Genomic DNA, 21,407 nt, shown 5'->3' with positions numbered 1-21,407 from the left:
TCCGCTAGGCCGCATTGCAGCACAGTGAGCTTCCCACCGGGACCTATGATATTTATTCATGTGACGATTCATGGAAGAAGTTGTCTAACTGCTGAGGTTTTGACCTCTACTAAGAGAACCATGACAAAGTTTACAGATCACATAATTTGGGCGATCTTTTTCTATGTCAAAAAAGGACCAGGCTAGGCAAGGCTTAGAGGCCATGCGACCTGTTGATCCACCCCGAATAATGCTCATAGGCAGAGTGGTGGCTGAGGATGCAGTTGTAGACGTGCTACCAGTGCTCCGACTCTGTCCAGGAAGGCGCAAGGTAACTTCGTCGTCGGTTGCATCCTCCTCCACCGCCTCTGTTGACCTCCTCGAGTGCCTGACTGGGGGTTGACAGTAGGTGGGATCTAGAACTTCATCATCAATTGTTGTGTTTGCACTCCCCTCCCCCTCAGACCGAGCCTCTTCTTGCCCTGACCGAATATTTAAGTTGTCATCCCAATCGGGTATCTGCGTCTCATCTTCATCAGTATGTTCCTCATTGTCTATAACCACAGGTGTTACAGTTTGTGACAAAGGGTCAACATTATGCTCAGAAACTTGGTCCTCACGGCCTGAATCAGAGTCACAAAGGTTCTGGGCATCACTGCAGACCATTTCCTGTTCTGTACTCACTGTAGCTTGGGAGCAGACCTCTGATTCCCAGGCTATAGTGTGACTGAACAGCTCTGCAGACTCAGCCATCTCAGTTCCACCATACTTGGCAGGGCTGATGGAGACTTCAGAGCTGGGAGAAAGCAAGTTTGATTGGGATGACAACTCAGAGGACTGGTGTTTTTTGGATGCGGTACTTGAAGTGGCTGAGAGGGCACTTGTTGGACCACTTGAGATCCATTCAAGCATTTTTCTTTTTTGGCCATCATCTACCTTTGTTCCTGTTGTTCGTGTCCGTAAAAAAGGGAGCACATCGGATTGTCCACGGTAAGTAGTAGACATCTTACTTTTGCTGGTAGATGGTCTATCTTCAGCAGATGATAATGGAGCTTTGCCACCTTCCCCACGGGCAAACCATTTTTTTCCTTTTCCACCATGCCTCTTCCCCTTTCCACCAGCATCTGTCATTTTGCCACTCATGTTGATTGCGACAAGATTGTGCACTGAAAATGTGGTAGTAAAAATTGAGAGGTGGTGTAGATTGCAGCGGTGGTCTAGCTTTATTAACAGCAGAATAATAAAGAATAATTATCCCTAACAATGCAACTACGGCCCTTAAACTGGCAGCAGTGTTTGCTAGTATAATGGCTTAGTTATAATGAGTTGGAGTGTGCAATGCAGGCAGAGGTGCTGCAAATGTCTTTGCACTAGTGGGACTATAGCAAAGTCCAATAGCCACGTTTAGGATGCCACTAGGTACACTGAGTGTTTGCTAGTATAATGGCTTAGTTATAATGAGTTGGAGTGTGCAATGCAGGTAGAGGTGCTGCAAATGTCTTTGCACTAGTGTGACTAGACAACAGTCCAATAGCCACGTTTAAGATGCCACTAGGTACACTGAGTGTTTGCTAGTATAATGGCTTAGTTATAATGAGTTGGAGTGTGCAATGCAGGCAGAGGTGCTGCAAATGTCTTTGCACTAGTGTGACTAGACAACAGTCCAATAGCCACGTTTAGGATGCCACTAGGTACACTGAGTCTTTGCTAGTATAATGGCTTAGTTATAATGAGTTGGAGTGTGCAATGCAGGTAGAGGTGCTGCAAATGTCTTTGCACTAGTGTGACTAGACAACAGTCCAATAGCCACGTTTAAGATGCCACTAGGTACACTGAGTGTTTGCTAGTATAATGGCTTAGTTATAATGAGTTGGAGTGTGCAATGCAGGCAGAGGTGCTGCAAATGTCTTTGCACTAGTGGGACTATAGCAAAGTCCAATAGCCACGTTTAGGATGCCACTAGGTACACTGAGTGTTTGCTAGTATAATGGCTTAATTATAATGAGTTGGAGTGTGCAATGCAGGCAGAGGTGCTGCAAATGTCTTTGCACTAGTGGGACTATAGCAAAGTCCAATAGCCACGTTTAGGATGCCACTAGGTACACTGAGTGTTTGCTAGTATAATGGCTTAGTTATAATGAGTTGGAGTGTGCAATGCAGGTAGAGGTGCTGCAAATGTCTTTGCACTAGTGTGACTAGACAACAGTCCAATAGCCACGTTTAAGATGCCACTAGGTACACTGAGTGTTTGCTAGTATAATGGCTTAGTTATAATGAGTTGGAGTGTGCAATGCAGGCAGAGGTGCTGCAAATGTCTTTGCACTAGTGGGACTATAGCAAAGTCCAATAGCCACGTTTAGGATGCCACTAGGTACACTGAGTGTTTGCTAGTATAATGGCTTAGTTATAATGAGTTGGAGTGTGCAATGCAGGCAGAGGTGCTGCAAATGTCTTTGCACTAGTGTGACTAGACAACAGTCCAATAGCCACGTTTAGGATGCCACTAGGTACACTGAGTGTTTGCTAGTATAATGGCTTAGTTATAATGAGTTGGAGTGTGCAATGCAGGCAGAGGTGCTGCAAATGTCTTTGCACTAGTGGGACTAGACAACAGTCCAATAGCCACGTTTAGGATGCCACTAGGTACACTGAGTGTTTGCTAGTATAATGGCTTAGTTATAATGAGGAGTTGGAGTGTGCAATGCAGGTAGAGGTGCTGCAAATGTCTTTGCACTAGTGGGACTATAGCAAAGTCCAATAGCCACGTTTAGGATGCCACTAGGTACACTGAGTGTTTGCTAGTATAATGGCTTAGTTATAATGAGTTGGAGTGTGCAATGCAGGTAGAGGTGCTGCAAATGTCTTTGCACTAGTGTGACTAGACAACAGTCCAATAGCCACGTTTAGGATGCCACTAGGTACACTGAGTGTTTGCTAGTATAATGGCTTAGTTATAATGAGTTGGAGTGTGCAATGCAGGTAGAGGTGCTGCAAATGTCTTTGCACTAGTGTGACTAGACAGCAGTCCAATAGCCACGTTTAGGATGCCACTAGGTACACTGAGTGTTTGCTAGTATAATGGCTTAGTTATAATGAGTTGGAGTGTGCAATGCAGGCAGAGGTGCTGCAAATGTCTTTGCACTAGTGGGACTATAGCAAAGTCCAATAGCCACGTTTAGGATGCCACTAGGTACACTGAGTGTTTGCTAGTATAATGGCTTAGTTATAATGAGTTGGAGTGTGCAATGCAGGCAGAGGTGCTGCAAATGTCTTTGCACTAGTGTGACTAGACAACAGTCCAATAGCCACGTTTAGGATGCCACTAGGTACACTGAGTGTTTGCTAGTATAATGGCTTAGTTATAATGAGTTGGAGTGTGCAATGCAGGCAGAGGTGCTGCAAATGTCTTTGCACTAGTGTGACTAGACAACAGTCCAATAGCCACGTTTAAGATGCCACTAGGTACACTGAGTGTTTGCTAGTATAATGGCTTAGTTATAATGAGTTGGAGTGTGCAATGCAGGCAGAGGTGCTGCAAATGTCTTTGCACTAGTGGGACTAGACAACAGTCCAATAGCCACGTTTAGGATGCCACTAGGTACACTGAGTGTTTGCTAGTATAATGGCTTAGTTATAATGAGGAGTTGGAGTGTGCAATGCAGGTAGAGGTGCTGCAAATGTCTTTGCACTAGTGGGACTATAGCAAAGTCCAATAGCCACGTTTAGGATGCCACTAGGTACACTGAGTGTTTGCTAGTATAATGGCTTAGTTATAATGAGTTGGAGTGTGCAATGCAGGTAGAGGTGCTGCAAATGTCTTTGCACTAGTGTGACTAGACAACAGTCCAATAGCCACGTTTAGGATGCCACTAGGTACACTGAGTGTTTGCTAGTATAATGGCTTAGTTATAATGAGTTGGAGTGTGCAATGCAGGTAGAGGTGCTGCAAATGTCTTTGCACTAGTGTGACTAGACAGCAGTCCAATAGCCACGTTTAGGATGCCACTAGGTACACTGAGTGTTTGCTAGTATAATGGCTTAGTTATAATGAGTTGGAGTGTGCAATGCAGGCAGAGGTGCTGCAAATGTCTTTGCACTAGTGGGACTATAGCAAAGTCCAATAGCCACGTTTAGGATGCCACTAGGTACACTGAGTGTTTGCTAGTATAATGGCTTAGTTATAATGAGTTGGAGTGTGCAATGCAGGCAGAGGTGCTGCAAATGTCTTTGCACTAGTGTGACTAGACAACAGTCCAATAGCCACGTTTAGGATGCCACTAGGTACACTGAGTGTTTGCTAGTATAATGGCTTAGTTATAATGAGTTGGAGTGTGCAGAGGACAGGAGGGTACAGTGCCAGGATTGTGGGTCTGGGTAGAGGAATGGAAGCCTGCCTTTCTATTCCCTCCTAATGGGGAAATGCAGCGACGAAATCCCTGACCTTTGCTACACAGACGCTGTCGCTGTTTTCAGGACCTGTCACCTTAACTCTGACCCTGCCCGTACGAGCCCTTAAAAGGACTGATAGATAGTGCTATCCCTATGCTGTCCAGCGTATCCAATATCGGCGATAGGACTCAGGACGGAGCTGCCCCAGTGATGTCTGACACCAAAGACGCAGAAGAGATAATGGCGTGCTGGAGGAAAATGTCCGGTTTTATAATGCAGGGACATGTGACATGGACATCCTATCACACATGCCGTTGCTTCTCTGGCTAAAAGTCCAATTAGCTGTGTGTGTGTCTGGGATTGGCTGACATGCTGGCCCGCCCCACAAGACGCGCGCGCTTAGGGAAGGAAGACAAGGAAAAAAAAAAAAAAAATGGCGATCGCCATTATACAAACAGGAGTGATCTGAAGGCGCTGTTCACGCACACTATACACTGAAATGTCATAATAGTGTGAGTCACAGAGTGACTTACACTATTACAGCGGAAAGCCAGCTAGGAATTTGCTGGTTTTTTGCTGCTAGAACCGTTCTCGAACGTTTCTAGAACTATCGAGCTTTTGCGAAAAGCTCGAGTTCTAGTTCGATCTAGAACAGGCCCCAAAATCACTCGAGCCTAGAACTGGAGAACCACGAACCACGAACCGCGCTCAACTCTAGTAGCAAGTTTCAATAAAAGCGAAAACTGTATTCACAATCCTGCTGCCCTTGGGTACAAGATTTGCTGCATCCATGTCTGCAATGAGCCTACTCCGATCATTTGAATTCTTGGAAGTGTTTTTGCCATGTTTTTCACCTTTTCTAGTATTTTTGGGACACCAGTAAATGCTATAGAGATAGGTAATAGACATAGATAGATAGATCTAGATAGATATAGACAGACATACATATAGACAGACATATAGAAAGACAGATATCTAGACATATAATTGCACAACACCCCGACATATAGTAAAATTGCACCCTGTGTGGCTTTTTATTATTAAATTGATAAAGAGAAATGAAAAAGCAACATGGGGTCCCCCTATTTATGCTAACCAGCAAAGGTAAAGCTGACTACTGACGGACTGATATTATCAGGCTGGGAAGGTCTATGGTTTTTGGTCCTTTCCCAGCCTAAAAATAGCAGCCTGCGGTCACCCCAGAATTGGCGGATCACAATAGATGCGCCAATTCTGGCACTATGCCTCGGCTGTTCACTATCGCGTTGGTGTGGTGACAGTCAGGGTACTGGTTTTTGGGGTTAATGTCAGCTGTGTAGTGACACCTGGCATCAAGCCCTGGTTTTAGTAATGGAGAGGCGTCTGTCAGACAACCCCATTACTAACCAAGTAAGTGAAAGGAAAAAAATACACACGCAAAAATACTTTATTTGAAAAAACACTCCCCCACACTTTCCCTGGTGCACCATTTTATTTAAAAAAAAATGATGCAGGTCCACCGTAGTCTAGGGATTCCAACGTTGTCTAGAAGTTGAAACCTGAAAGACACCTGAAAGACATAAAAAGAAAGATAAAAACAAGATACTGTAAATTGTACACTATTTTATTAGAAAGTAATGTTCCAGGCTCTGACATAGTCCAGTAATTCCCATGGTATTCTTTGATTACCGCAACAGAACGAGGCTCCATAGGCTTTGAGCAGCAGCCACTCCCAGCTCACCCTGCACACTGTGAGACCTGGGACACGAATGAGTAATAACATAGTTGAGACTAGATTCAAACCATTGCAGTTTCATCATATTTACTGTAAAAAATGCAGAAAACTGCCATTTATTCCATTAAAATGAAGGCCATCCAAACAGAAACCAAAAAGACACCACGATAGTTAATGGAGACTGTCTACCGACCTTTCCATCTGTCATGAGATTGATCGGTTTCCTGCAGCAGTTCTATTTTTCTGTCTCTTTAATGGAACAGAGCGATGGCACTGCATGCACTAGTGTATACGTAACCTAACCTATTATATAGAAACACTGCCCGCTCCTTCAATATGTCTCTTTTATTCCATACTTTGTATTACCTGAATTGGTGAAATACCGGTACAGGTTAATAAATAATCTACATACAGGCACTTACCTGTTTTTCTCTATAAAGTCTTTAATGAGTGTTTTGCTTGTAAAAAATGTCAGTATTTTATGATATGGCATTGTCTGTCTGTGCTGTATCATTTTTGGCTGGAACATCCGTTTTCTTACGAGTGTGTTTGATCACCGGATACTCAGTAGTATCATACATGTGTAGAGCTGTATATTCAGCAGTGTAATCATGTCTCTGGTGAATAAGTACGTCTGCATTTCTGTTTCCAGGAAAGCATACTATACATGTCAGTTCACTTCTCTTTGTATATAAGTCATGTGCTCCTGCAGGTCAGGTATAGCTAAAACTCTATGAATAGTGCAGCAAGAATGTTTTTCCTTGCTTTGATGTATTCCAGCTTTACGCTTACCTTGCAAAAACTTTCTCTACTCTTTCTGTCTTTCCTAGGGCAGAAGTGATCTTGGGAAATATCATTAGGAAGAAGAACTGGAGGTGAGTTTACCTGAAATTCCCCCTCACTCCCTACTGCATAGATGATGGGTACTTTGAACATTGTAACTGGAGGGTTTGCCTATCGAGATTTGCGTTCCATAAAAATTTCATAGAGTTTTGCAAGTTTTACGTTATTTGCTTCAGTATTACTTCATAAAGAACCAGTGTCCAGAAGTGAACGAGATCTGCGCGTTTTAGAAAATGTACTTTAAAAGAATATAGGATAATTTCATTTTAATCTAACATGTTAAGCAGATGGCATGAATATTTTAATTAAGTATATTTAATGCTTGCAAGTTCTGTATCTGGTGCAGCGATGCTACAAAAAAAATAAAAATTCTGATGCTTTTATCTTTAGAGGAAATAAACAGTGTTCATTCATTAAATATTTAATAAGTATAGCAAAAGGAAAAAAAATCGCTTATCATAGACACAGACTGCTGACATCCACACTGCGTAAGCAATAATACCAAATACAGCCTTGGTCAAAAGTTTTGAGAATGACACAAACTTTGGTTTTCACAAAGTATGCCGCTTCAGTTTTTATAGTGCCAATTTGCGTTATCTGTAGATTGTTATAAAGAGGGATTAGATGAATTGTAAAAAAAAATGGAAAGTAATTCCTTGCCATAAAAACTAATCACAAAAAAAAATTCAAAGAATGATTCAGATGCTTTGAATAAGACTTCAGAGTAGCCATGAAAATCCAGAAAGTGCAACAAGGTTTTCTAAAGAGAAGTCAGCTACAGAATCAGCTCAGCTCCAGTGCAGAGGTTGCTCAGAAATGGAAGCAGGCAGGTATCAGTGCATCTCCAAACACAGTGAAGCAAGTGCTTTTGGAGTCTGGCCAAGTTTTAGGTTAAGCAGCAAATAAGAAAACATCAAGGACAAAATGACATTCTACAGGAAGTACAGGGCTGCAGAGGACTGGGGTAAAGTTATTTTCTCTGATGAACCCCATTTCAGACATTTGGGATATATGGAAAAATTATTGTCCAGAGAAGAAAAGATGAGCACTACCATGAGTCCTGTGTCATGCCACCAGTAAAACATCCTGAGACCATTCATGTGTGTGGTTGCTATTCAGCCAGGGAAATGGTGTCACTTACAATTGTGCCTAAGAACAATAAACATTGGTATCTAAACATCCTCCAGCAGCAACATCTCCCAATGATCCAGGAGCAACTTGGTGATGATGAACAATGCATTTTGCAGCATGAGAGTGACCATGTCACAAGACAAAAGTGATAATTAAATTAGTGGCTCTGTGAATAAAACAATTTAATTTTGGATCCATGGCCAGGAAACTCCTAAGTTCTCAATACATTTGAGAATCTGTGGTCAATCCTCAAAAAGTGGGAGGATAAACAAAGCACAAATTGTGATAAACTCCAAGTACTGATTAGGCAAGAATGGGTTGTCAGCCTAATTTGACCCAGAAGCTGATATGCAGCATGTCAGGACGAATTGCAGAAAACTTGAAAAATAAGGGTCAACACCATAAATATTTTTTTTTTTGCATAAATGTCATGCATTTGTCAATAGACGTTTAAAGACTTTTATAATAATTGTACGTTAGTAAATCATTAACCATAGAAACATCTGACTAAAAGACGTAAAAACACTGACGTGGCAAACTTTGTGAAAACCAGATAGTGTGCATCCAAAAACTGCTTTCACAGACCCTATATGATGCCACACAGAGTCCTATAGGCACTTGTGGTGCTGTATAGAGCTTCTAGACAGTGACACAACTTGAAGATGCAGGAGACTAATGCAGAACCTCAAACAAGGATCCAACTATCATTGTTCTTTAATAGTAAAGGTCTTCTCATATGGGCCCGAAGGACTTTTTGGGCTTCCCAAGACTTTCTATGGCCAACTGTACCCCTTGCACCAACTAAAGTCAGACCTCTGCTTATAGGGGATGCTGTTTTCTTTCATACTTTGTGATATTACTGGTGGGGTTCTCCTGTTTGTGCTGTAGCTTTGCTAACAATGCAATTCTGTAAAGGAACTAATGTGGAATAATTTTCAAGACAATATTAGAAACATTAATTTTTATCACATATCTCTTTCATAACTGTAATATTTTTTCTTTATCTACAGGAGATCAAGTTTGGTGATTACAACTAAATTATACTGGGGTGGAAAGTAAGTTCAGTCAAATTCCTTGTGGTAATAAAATAATGCTATAATTGCTTAATATTACAAGATGCATATTACACAGTATGGTTAAATTTGAGATTTGACTCCTTATTTTCCCTTCCTGAGTTCTTTCTACTTTAAAAACAAGATATATCATTTACACAATGGATCCCCTCCAGAAGGTAGAAGACTGTCTAACCAATGCCACATATAGATGGCCTCCATGTGAAGAAGACCTCTTACTACTTGTATCTCAGCCATGAAACTTTTCAAGAGGTGGTACTTTTAGGTGGTCTCCTACCATAGGAAACTATTTCTAGACTTTGCTCTGCTGATGATTAACGAGCTGGATCTCTAAGAATTAGTACTTTTTGTTAGATAATATGTACTCTCTTGCAAAACAGTAAAAAACAAAATTGAAAAGCACCTCTTAGGAAAATCAAATAAATCTACAAGTGCAAACTGCTATGACTACATTACACTGACAAACAAATGTAATCGCTCACTGAGTGCAGTATGTGCACACTGAATATATGAATTTTAAACCTCATATTCTATAGGGCTTCATATGCTGCATTTTTGCCAGGGTAAAAAAATGCAGTGGTGTACAATATTAGCAAAGTAAATGAGATTTCTGAAATCTTATGCTGCTTAGTTTGTCCTTGGGGATTTGAACCATCAAAGCATTTTTTTCTCATCTGGAGCATATCAGTTCTTTCAGTGTTTTTGCAGTGATTTTCACCCATATAAATGAAAGGTAAAGCAACGTAAGCAAAAAATGCACCCAAAAAGGTGTAAAAAAATAAGCGTATTTTTCACATCATTTTTCCTGCTAAGGCCCTGTGTGCACTCTGCAGATTTACTGCGGATTTGCCACGGATTTGATGCAGAAAATGTGTCTAAAATTGCTGCAGTCATTCCCCAGCAAAACCTATGGGTATAAAAAAATGCTGTGCGCACACTGCGTTTTTTTATACCTGCGGATTTACCGGCAGAATTTCCGCTGCGGAATTAATGTGCATGTCACTTCTTTTCTGCAGGTCCCTGTGGTTTTGCCATTAATTAATGGCAAAAACCCGCAGGGACCAACCTGCGGAAAAACCGCAGAATTTTCACACCAAATCTGCACCAAAACTGCACCAATACGTGGCAAAACCGCATGCGGATTTCATTGTGGTTTTGGTGCGCAGGTGCAGGATTCTTTCACAGGGTCCAGATTTTCCTTAAAAAAAAAGTCATTTTCTAGTGCGCACATGGCATAACACTGTTTTTTGCTGCAGAAAAATCTTCTGCAAATACATAACAAGTGCACGTACCCATATAGACTAAACTTATACAACTAAGGTACTTAGTGCACAGTTTCATTAAGCTATGTGAGCCCCCTGCGACATTATCTGTTTCAAGTGTTATTTTGGACTAATACAAGTGCAGATATGTTACATAAGACAATATGGAATTTTTCATGTGTTTGAACTATAAAACATTGAATAAGACATTGATCAGCATATCACAAGTTTTAGAAGGCCAAATGTATTGTTTTTATTAACCATGAAATAATGTATTTATCTATATGTTTTTGTTATATATACTGTATATGTGTGTCTATATATATATATATATATATATATATATATATATATATATATACATAAAGCAAGAAGGCCTGCGGAGACACCATCACATGTTTCTTAACGCTGGCAGGAAACTAGCCAGGTCTTTCACCAGGAAGGAACAACCACGGGAAGGGCAGTCTCCAGTTAAGGAGACCACCTATGCCAAACATGGTATCCATCCACAGACAGCCGTTTCGGGGTATTTGCCCCTCATCAGTGTGGAGTAAGAATCTGGCTAGTGGGACATTGCCTAGTAAAAGACTATGTGAGCAAGGATGGTTGACCTTAGGGAGATCAACATCCACCACTGCGGAGACACCATCACGTGTTTCTCAACGCAGTGATTCTAGAGCAATGCCCCCTGGGAAATATTCAAAGCAAGAAGGTCTGCGGAGACACCATCACATGTTTCTCAACGCTGGCAGGAAACTAGCCAGGTCTTTCACCGGGAAGGAACAACCACGGGAAGGGCAGTCTCCAGTCAAGGAGACCACCTATGCCAAACATGGTATCCATCCACAGACAGCCGTTTCGGGGTATTTGCCCCTCATCAGTGTGGAGTAGGAATCTGACTAGTGGGACATTGTCGTTGAGAAACATGTGATGGTGTCTCCGCAGGCCTTCTTGCTTTGAATATTTCCCAGGGGGCATTGCTCTAGAATCACTGCGTTGAGAAACACGTGATGGTGTCTCCGCAGTGGTGGATGTTGATCTCCCTAAGGTCAACCATCCTTGCTCACATACTCTTTTACTAGGCAATGTTCCACTAGCCAGATTCCTACTCCACACTGATGAGGGGCAAATACCCCGAAATGGCTGTCTGTGGATGGATACCATGTTTGGCATAGGTGGTCTCCTTGACTGGAGACTGCCCTTCCCGTGGTTGTTCCTTCCCGGTGAAAGACCTGGCTAGTTTCCTGCCAGCGTTGAGAAACATGTGATGGTGTCTCCGCAGGCCTTCTTGCTTTGAATATTTCCCAGGGGGCATTGCTCTAGAATCACTGCGTTGAGAAACACGTGATGGTGTCTCCGCAGTGGTGGATGTTGATCTCTCTAAGGTCAACCATCCTTGCTCACATATATATATACATATACATAAAGTGGAGAAAGAAAGTATTTAGTCAATCACCAATTGTTGTGCAAGTTCTCCCAGTTAAAAAGGTGAGAGAGGCCTGTAACTGGCGTCATAGGTAGACCACAACTATGAGAGACGAAATGAAAAAACAAATCCAGAAAATCACCTTGTCTGATTTGGCAAGATTTTCTTTGCAAATTATGGTGGAAAATAAGTATTTAGTCAAAAACAAACGTTCATCTCAATATTTTGTTATATATCCTTTTTTGGCAATGACGGAGGTCAAACGTTTTCTGTAAGTCTTCACAAGGTTGGTACACAGTGTTGGGGGTATGTTGGCCCATTCCTCCATGCAGATCTCCTCTAGAGCAGTGATGTTTTGGGCCTGTCGCTGGGCAACACAGACTTTCAACTCCCTCCAAAGGTTTTCTATGGGCTTAAGATTTGGAGACTGGCTAGGCCACTCCAGGACCTTCATATGCTTCTTACGAAGCCAGTCCTTCATTGCCCTGGCCGTGTGCTTGGGATCATTATCATGCTGAAAGACCCGGCTACATTTCTTCTTCTATGCCCTTGCTGGTAGAAGGAGATTTGCACTTAAAATCTCATGATACATGGCCCCATTCATTCCTTGCTGTACATGAATCAGTCATCCTGGTCTCTTTGCAGAGAAACAGCCCCAAAGCATGATGTTGCCACCCCCATGCTTCACAGTAGATATGGTGTTCTTTGGATGCAACTCAGCATTCTGTCTCCTCCAAACATGATGAATTGTGTTTCTACCAAACAGTTCTACTTGGGTTTCATCAGACCATATGACATTCTCCCAATACTCTTCGGATAATCCAAATAATCTCTAGCAAACTTCAGTCGGGCCCGGAAATGTTACTGTCTTAGGCCCGTTTCACACGTCAGTGAAAAACACTGATGTTTTTCACTGGCGTGGAAAACACGCACATGTCCCTCCGTGTGCCGTGAATCACGGCACACGTGGATTGTCTAAGTGCAATCCGGGCTCCGTTCTCCGTGGCCCGTGATTGCACTTAGAGATTAACTCACCTGTGCGCGCTCCCGCTCTCCATGGTCCTGATCGCTCCCGTAGTGCAGCATCCGACCGGTGCTGACCCCCGCAGCAGCTGCTTCCGGGTCGGCTGTGTCGTGCATCATGAATATGCGTGACAGTAATCAGCCGGCTCAGAAGCAGCAGGGAGAACAGGCTGCAGAGAGCGTGGCTGAAGCCGGGTGAGTTAAAATGTTTTTATTTTAGAAGCACGTTCTTTTCTGGCACGTGTTTCACGGACCACACCACTGCGTGGTCCGTGGGACATCAGTGATGCCAGAAAAAATGGACATGTCTCCGTGCGGCAATCACGCACACGCGGGTACGCTGCACGGAGACACGTGCAGTGAAAAATCACTGATGTGTGAGCAGACCCATTGATTATAATGGGTCTGCGTATGTCAGTGATTCTGGTACATTTAAAAAAAAGCACAAACGTACCAGAATCACTGACATGTGAAAGGGGCCTAAAGCAGGGGAACACATCTGACACTGCAGGATCTGAGTCCCTGGTGGTGTAGTGTGTTACTGATGGTAGCCTTTGTTCCGGTGGTCCCAGCTCTATGCAGGTCATTCATTAGGTCCTGTCATGCGGTGCTCGGATTTTTGCTCATCGTTCTTGTGATCATTTAGACCTTAAAGGGTGAGATGTTGCGTGGAGCCCCAGATCTAGGGAGATTATTATTGCTTCACAGTTGATTTCATCACACCAAGCTATTGCAGATTCAGTTTTTTCCCAGCATGGGCAGGGCTGCAATTTTGTTTCTGGTGTCTTTCGACAGCTCTTTGGTTTTCACCTTAGTGGAGTTTGGAGTGTGACTGCTTGAGACTGTGGACAGGTGTCTTTTATACTGATAACAAGTTCAAAGAGGTGCCATTACTACAGGTAATGAGTGGAGGACAGAGGAGCCTCTTAAAGAAGAAGTTACAGGTCTGTGAGAGCCAGAAATCTTGCATGTTTTTAAGATGACTAAATACTTATTTTCCGCCATCATTTTCAAAAAAAATCTTGCCAAATCAGACAAGGTGATTTTCTGGATTTGTTTTCTCATTTAGTCTCTAGTAGTTGTGGTGTACGTATGAAGTCAATTAGAGGCCTCGCTCATATTTTTAAGTGGGAGAACTTGCACAATTGGAGGTTGACTAAATACTTTTTTCCCCCACAGTATATATACAGTGACTGCTTAAAAAATGTGTATCTATCCAAATATCTGGTTTTTTTAACCATTTTTCTTCTCATTTGCACCGCCATCTTGTGACTGGCACAGCTTTTAACTGATCTCTTTGTATCAATGTCTATTCATTGTGCTCTGCCCTATACAGCATGATCTTGTGATCACTGACAAGATCAATCTCTTAAAGGGGTTGTCCACTACTTGAACAACCACTACTTATTCCCCTTATTTGCCCCTGTTAAAATAAATAAACCCATACTCACCTCCAATGCTGCCGCAGTTCCAGTGATGTCTAAATCCACTTTTCCAGGGCCCAAGTGACATTGTTATGACACGCAACTTCTTCGGCCAATCAGCGCTGGCTTCCATCACCCCACCTTTGGACATTTGAGAAGGAAGTCAGAGCAGCAGTCACATCCTGCTCAAGTGTCCGAAGGCGGAGAGACAGATGCCAGGCGCTAATTGGTCTTGGGGCCTGTGTATCATAACAATGTCACGTGAGATCTCATGATTACTTGAGTGCAAATTGCATGGAATGGAAATTACTTGCCCTGTTACTTTTTAATTCATTATATTTAGAAACTTTTATATGTTTTCATCATTGCTATAATAAAATAATAGGAAGGGTAAAATTTGGCATTCTGTACACTTTAATTTTAGGAATAAAATTTTACTTTTGCTTCATATCAATCTTTGTTTCTAGAGCAGAAACCGAGAGAGGTCTGTCAAGGAAACACATTATTGAAGGTATCTGTATTATATATATTTTTTTGTAAGTTTAATGATATAGTCTGGGCTAAAGTAATGAATTGAAAATATTATTTGAGTTATAAATAATATCTGTAATATTTTGTATATTTTCTAACTATTATACAATAATTCATAAAATAAAAGTTAGTTTTTTCAAAAAGTGTTTTTTGCTAATGAACAAGTAAGCTTTTCAACCAGTTTTGGAAAAAATAAAAATACGGCAGCACCAATAAGAAGCACAGTTCTGATGAACAATTATTAAAAGAATTAAAAAAAAAAGCTTAACGCACCACTCCTGCGGGTTTTTTTTCAACCCTGGAGTGGTGCTTTAAATTTAAGTCCCCTGCCCCTAATCTTTTACTCACCCTCTGGCGTTTTCATCTTTTTTCAGTGCCGCTCTGTTCCTGCGGCACTATTTTGTGTCCGTAATGTCTATCTCTCCAGAATTTACCTCACATGCATTCTATACAAGTCTATGAAACCCAGAATGAGTTGAGTTGTGACCTCCGACGTGCTCCATGAAACACTGGAACAGCCTGCAGATCACAAAATGGAGGAAGACGCCGTAAGGTGTATATAATGCAGGGGTCAGGGGACTAGAGCATCACTCCAGCTGTAAAATAAAAAATAAGCTGGAATGGTGGTTTTAAAGGGGTTTTCCATGACCAATATGGATTTTTTTAAAAGTATTTATGCAGTTAAAAACCCACTGCACTGCAGATGCTCCCAGTATTCTATTTAAGAGGTCTACTTCTGGCCATGCATCTGGCATCTACATGAATATGTGCAGAGGAATCCTGATTTCTCCTCAGCTGCATGCACCATGGTTCTCCTCTGGTAAATCCACGTCCCAGAATATGTGATGTCACAAAAGATCTACCAAACATTGACACCTCTGTAAGAGGGGGGCCTTGAGGAATATATCGATTGTGACAGGAAATACTAAAACCTCTGGGTTGGGTCTTCACGAGATGAGTGTAAATATAGTGGCAATGCCTTTAAAGGGGTTGTTCACTACTAGGACACCCCTACTGATTCCACATATTTCCCCCAGCTGAAATAAAAAAGCCTAAACTAATATCCGCTGCCAGCGTGGTTCTAACGGTGCCGGGGCTCACATTCCTAGGGCTCACGTGACATCATGCGAGCCCTGTGTATAATCAGTATTGGCTTCTGTCTCCCTGCCATCAGACAAACGAGTTAATCAACAGGAAGTGAACTCTTCGGCTGCCATTGATTGCTCCTGTGTCCGAAGGCAGGGAGACAGAAGCCGGCATTGATTGGACGCTGTGATGTTGTGACGTCACACGAGCCCTGGCATCACTAGATCTGGCAATGCTATAACTGTGCCAACCGTGGACCGTGGAGTATAGACTTTTTTATTTTACCTTGGGGAAAAAGTGTGGAATCAGAAGGGGTTGACCTATTAGTGGACAACCCCTTTTAAATTAAAACAGTGGCTATATTAGAAAAGATATTTTTTTCAACAGGTAGCCTTTTACTTTAGGGAACTGAACTGCTATTATTTATTTTGCTTCTTTTACTTAAACACTGACCTCATCTGATTAAAAATCGGAGAATAAAAAAGTGAAAAATATTTCTAGAAGTAATTAAAAGTGGAGATGCAAATAAGAAATGTTATTTTCTTTAGCTGAATTGATGTATCCACTTTGCGCGTCTTTGTGCCATATGTTAAATATGCCTCAGAGAGAGCATCTCAGGACAGATGAACTGATTTTCTAAAAGATCGGGTAAGTACCTTATTTAAGCTTCTCTCTAAACATACGGTTTCACCTTTGTTCTGCTTGTAGGATTAAAGGGCTCTCTCCAGAGGATGCAATTGGAATATGTGGATGTGGTGTTTGCAAACCGGCCGGATAATAATACCCCCATGGAAGGTTAGTGCGGGATGACTGATTCAGATTTACAGGCTCCCATCACCTGATGCTGGAACATTAAACTCTGTATAAAGGATACGAGATGGGCAGCATGGGCACATTACATTATCTCAGAACCTGTCTGATTTTCCCATTTATGAAACCTAATAACAGCAGTGTGGAGAGGCGGAAGTGTCAGGAGATCGCCATCTCTGTATATTCTTCATAGGAAGTTTAATTCAGCGGTGACCTCGCTAGCTTTTCTTATCTACAAAATATTATAATGTCCATGCTTTTGTGAGGCGCACAATATTAAAATCTAAGGTTCTCTGCTGTCACCCACTCTGCCATCCTTTACAAAGCAGCATGGATACTAATCAGAAAGAGCTGGATATTAGTCACACAAATGACTGTTTATTTACTCATATTCTGTTATATAACACTGCTGTACTGAAGAAAAGAGTGATTAAGTTGGGTTAATTATATTTTATAATTATAATTTATAAGGCCCACGTCTGGATAAAAATGGCTTTGATTACAACACGCCTGCCACAAAGCCGCATGACATCCAATGGAGGCATTACTTAGCATATAGAAAAAAATATTAACAAAACTGCCTTGAATTTTATATTTTAAAGTGAATTACCCATAAAGACAATCACTTATTAAACAGCAATTGCCGCAGATCCACCTTCTCATTTCCGTCAGTCCCATAGACTTTCAATGCAGTTGCATGTCATATGTTTCATCATTATTTCATTTTTGAGATGAATGTACTGCAGTCATGAACCGAGTTTTGGGGACCACCATATCGGCCCCATGTAAACACATACAGTGCCTTGCGAAAGTATTCGGCTCCCTTGAATTTTTCAACCTTTTCCCACATTTTAGGCTTCAAACATAAAGATAAAAATTTTAATGTTATGGTGAAGAATCAACAAGTGGGACACAATTGTGAAGCCGAACGAAATGTATTGCTTATTTTTAAACTTTAAAAAAAAAAAAATAACTGAAAAGTGGGGCGTACAATATTATTCGTCCCCTTTAAGTTAATACTTTGTAGCGCCACCTTTTGCTGCAATTACAGCTGTAAAGGGTACTTTACACGCTGCGATATCGGTACCGATATCGCTAGCGAGCATACCTGCCCCCGTCAGTTGTGCGTCACGAGCAAATCGTTGCCCGTGGCGCACAACATCGCTAACACCCGTCACACAGACTTACCTTTGCTGCGACGTCGCTCTGGCCAGCAATCCACCTCCTTTCTAAGGGGGCGGTTCATGCGGCGTCACAGCGACATAACACGGCAGCCATCCAATAGCAGAGGAGGGGCGGAGATGAGCGGCCGGAACATGCCACCCACCTCCTTCCTTCCTCATTGCCAGTGGACGCAGGTAAGGAGATGTTCTTCGTTCCTGCGGTGTCACACATAGCGATGTGTGCTGCCGTAGGAACGACGAACAACATCGTACCTGCAGCAGCAACGATATTTGGAAAAGGAGCGACGTGTCAACAAGCAACGATTTTTCACGTTTTTGCGCTCGTTGATCGTCGCTCCTTGGTGTCACACGCTGCGATGTCGCTAACGGCGCCGGATGTGCGTTACTAACAACGTGACCCCGATGATATTTCGTTAGCGACGTCGCAACGTGTAAAGCACCCTTAAGTCGCTTGCGGTATGTGTCTATCAGTTTTGCACATCGAGAGACTGAAATTCTTGCCCATTCTTCCTTTGCAAACAGCTCGAGTTGAGTGAGGTTGGATGGAGAGCGTTTGTGAACAGCAGTTTTCAGCTCTTTCCACAGGTTCTCGATTGGATTTAGGTCTGGACCTTTACTTGGCCGTTCTAACACCTGTATACTTTTATTTGTGAACCATTCCATTGTAGATTTTGCTTTATGTTTGGGATCATTGTCTTGCTGGAAGACAAATCTCCGTCCCAGTCTCAGGTCTTTTGCAGACTCTAACAGGTTTTCTTCAAGAATGGTCCTGTTTTTGGCTCCATCCATCTTCCCATCAATTTTAACCATCTTCCCTGTCCCTGCTGAAGAAAAGCAGGGCCAAACCATGATGCTGCCACCACCATGTTTGACAGTGGGGATGGTGTGTTCAGGGTGATGAGCTGTGTCGCTTTTACGCCAAACATATCATTTGGCATTGTGCCCAATTAGTTCGATTTTTGTTTCATCTGACCAGAGCAACTTCTTACACATGTTTGGTGTGTCTCCCAGGTGGCTTGTGGCAAACTTTAAACAACACTTTTTATGGATATCTTTGAGAAATAGCTTTCTCCTTGCCACTCTTCCATTAAGGCCAGATTTGTGCAGTGTATGACTGATTGTTGTCCTATGGACAGACTCTCCCACCTCAGCAGTAGATCTCTGCAGTTCATCCAGAGTGATCATGGGCCTCTTGGCTGCATCTCTGATCAGTCTTCTCCTTGTTTCAGATGAAAGTTTGGATGGACGGCCGGGTCTTGGTAGATTTGCAGTGGTATGATACTCCTTCCATTTCAATATAATCGCTTGCAAGATGCTCCTTGGGATGTTTAAAGTTTTGGAAATCTTTTTGTAACCAAATCCAGCTTTAAACTTCTCCACAACAGTATCACGGACCTGCCTGTTGTGTTCCTTGGTCTGCATGATGCTCTTTGTGCTTTAAACAGAACACTGAGACTATCACAGAGCAGGTGCATTTATACGGAGACTTGATTACACACAGGGGCTTATATTTATCATCATCAGTCATTTAGGACAACATTGGATCATTCAGAGATCCTCAATGAACTTCTGGAGTGAGTTTGCTGCACTGAAAGTAAAGGGGCCGAATAATATTGCACTCCACAATTTTCAGTTATTTTTAAAAAAAAATTAAAATAAGCAATACATTTTGTTCAACTTCACAATTGTGTCCCACTTGTTGATTCTTCACCATAACATTAACATTTTTATCTTTATGTTTGAAGTTTGAAATGTAGGAAAAGGTTGAAAAATTCAAGGGGGCCGAATACTTTTGCAAGGCACTGTACATTTATCACCTATAACTTGTGAATAGGCGATTAATGTATTTAGTGGTAAAACTCCTTTAAGTCTGTTAAATGTATTAAAATAGATAGACTAATGGTCTCTTTTCTAAAAGCTGTCTGACAGAAAAAACAGACCTCCACAAACAATTAGGGCTCAGCTCTCATTTCTAGACCTATTTGATTGCTACGAGTGGTAAGGTTAGTTTCTCTGTTTGACAGTTCAGATAAATGAGCCTATTATATTTCATAAATCCATAAACAACCTCTATCCCTAAGCCCTGCTATATATTCTATAAATAAATATATCATACAAAACATATTTAAGTGTTTTCCAGGCTTTCGATATTGATGACCTATCAGCTGTTTTCAGCTATGGCTGTGATCAAATGAAAAAAGTGAACGTAACTAGAAGAACACAGCTCTGGTCACTATGTAGAGACCTTTCCCTAATACTGTAGCTGTATAACCATATATTAGGAGTGAAAATATCATGAAATGGGGGTCATAGCTCAACTTAGGAGGGTTAGAATTCACAGGAACATGTGAAGGATCACAAATCATCCAACCGTTGTCCTTTCGGTGGACTGTAAAAATGCAGGCTATGATTTTTTTTCAGAACTGAAACATAGTAATTTTGGAAAAACCTTAATGTAAATTGCTGTATAAAGTTACAGTTTAATAATAAAAGCAGGTTTTTTTCTACCATGATATTGATGACCTGTCCAATGTATAGGTCATCAATATTAAATTGGTGGGGTCTAACAACTGGTACTCCACCATACAGGTATTCTCAGAATAAAAGCTGACCTCCAGTACCCAGCAGTGGCCACTAAATAAGTGACGGAGCTATGCTGTTCAGCTCTGTAACTGTTGACATCTGGCCGCCATTGACAGCTGATGGGTGGAAGTGTCAGGTCATCAATATCATACTTAAACACAGTTTTTAGAGCTAATATTGCACAGACATAGTGGACCTGTACTTGCTGCCACTAACTAGAGTTGTATATAAGTGCCAAATCTGTATTAAGAGCTTTATTTTGTATCATGTGATGTCATGCCTGCAGATATGCGGTTAAACTGCAGGTTAGTAGTGTTGTAAAACTGCCCAACTGCCGCACTGAAAGCCTGGCTAAAAAGGAGGAAATTATCTTTTTTCCTTCCCATCAGCCTCCGGCTTTCAGTTGTAGAGGTGTGCCAATCTGGGTTTAGTAATTGCTCATGTACCTGTAAGCACACCCTGGTACACTGACTGAGCTACCTCTGTAGCTTACTGCAGAGCCGACTGTCAATCAATATGTCAGTGTGTGCTTACACGCATGGCTTACTGAGCAGTCACTGAAGTCGGCCCAGCACACATTTATGACTGAAAGCCTGAGGATGCTGGGAAGGAATAAAGTTAATTTCTTCCCAATAACCTGGCTTTCAGTGCAGGGGCCAGGAAGCTTTAGAATACTTTTAATATGCCCAAATCTGCAGGTTATTAGCATTCGGGAGCATAATAAGTTCCATTTAAGTTGTTTTCCCATATGGTGAATTATGTTATGTGCACACACTGAGTATTTGGTTGCAGAAATGTCTGCACCGAATCTGTATCTCCTGGGAGAAAAAATGTGAATTTTGCTGCATTTTCGGTGTGTTTTTGATACGTATTTTGCATGCGTTTGTTCCATGTGTCTGTCAGGCATTTGGGGGGTGGAAAAATACGGGTAAAAATGCTGAAACAATTG

The 21,407-nt window shown here is 41.8% G+C and overlaps 1 protein-coding gene across 2 annotated transcripts in view; it reads left to right on the top strand.

Moving 5' to 3' along the window:
* The window catches only part of KCNAB1 (potassium voltage-gated channel subfamily A regulatory beta subunit 1), a 525,646-nt gene that overhangs the window by 455,284 nt on the left and 48,955 nt on the right, over nt 1-21,407 (top strand). For both annotated transcript variants that reach the window (XM_075340709.1, XM_075340710.1), the window contains exons 5-8: nt 6,913-6,957; nt 9,067-9,111; nt 14,732-14,775; nt 16,590-16,676. In XM_075340709.1, the coding sequence (XP_075196824.1) occupies nt 6,913-6,957; nt 9,067-9,111; nt 14,732-14,775; nt 16,590-16,676 (221 nt within the window). The remainder of the gene's footprint in view (nt 1-6,912; nt 6,958-9,066; nt 9,112-14,731; nt 14,776-16,589; nt 16,677-21,407) is intronic.

The sequence above is a fragment of the Anomaloglossus baeobatrachus genome, chromosome 3 (assembly GCF_048569485.1).
Source record: "Anomaloglossus baeobatrachus isolate aAnoBae1 chromosome 3, aAnoBae1.hap1, whole genome shotgun sequence".
Classification (NCBI taxonomy): domain Eukaryota; kingdom Metazoa; phylum Chordata; class Amphibia; order Anura; family Aromobatidae; genus Anomaloglossus; species Anomaloglossus baeobatrachus.
This window is presented reverse-complemented; position numbering and strand designations above follow the sequence as displayed.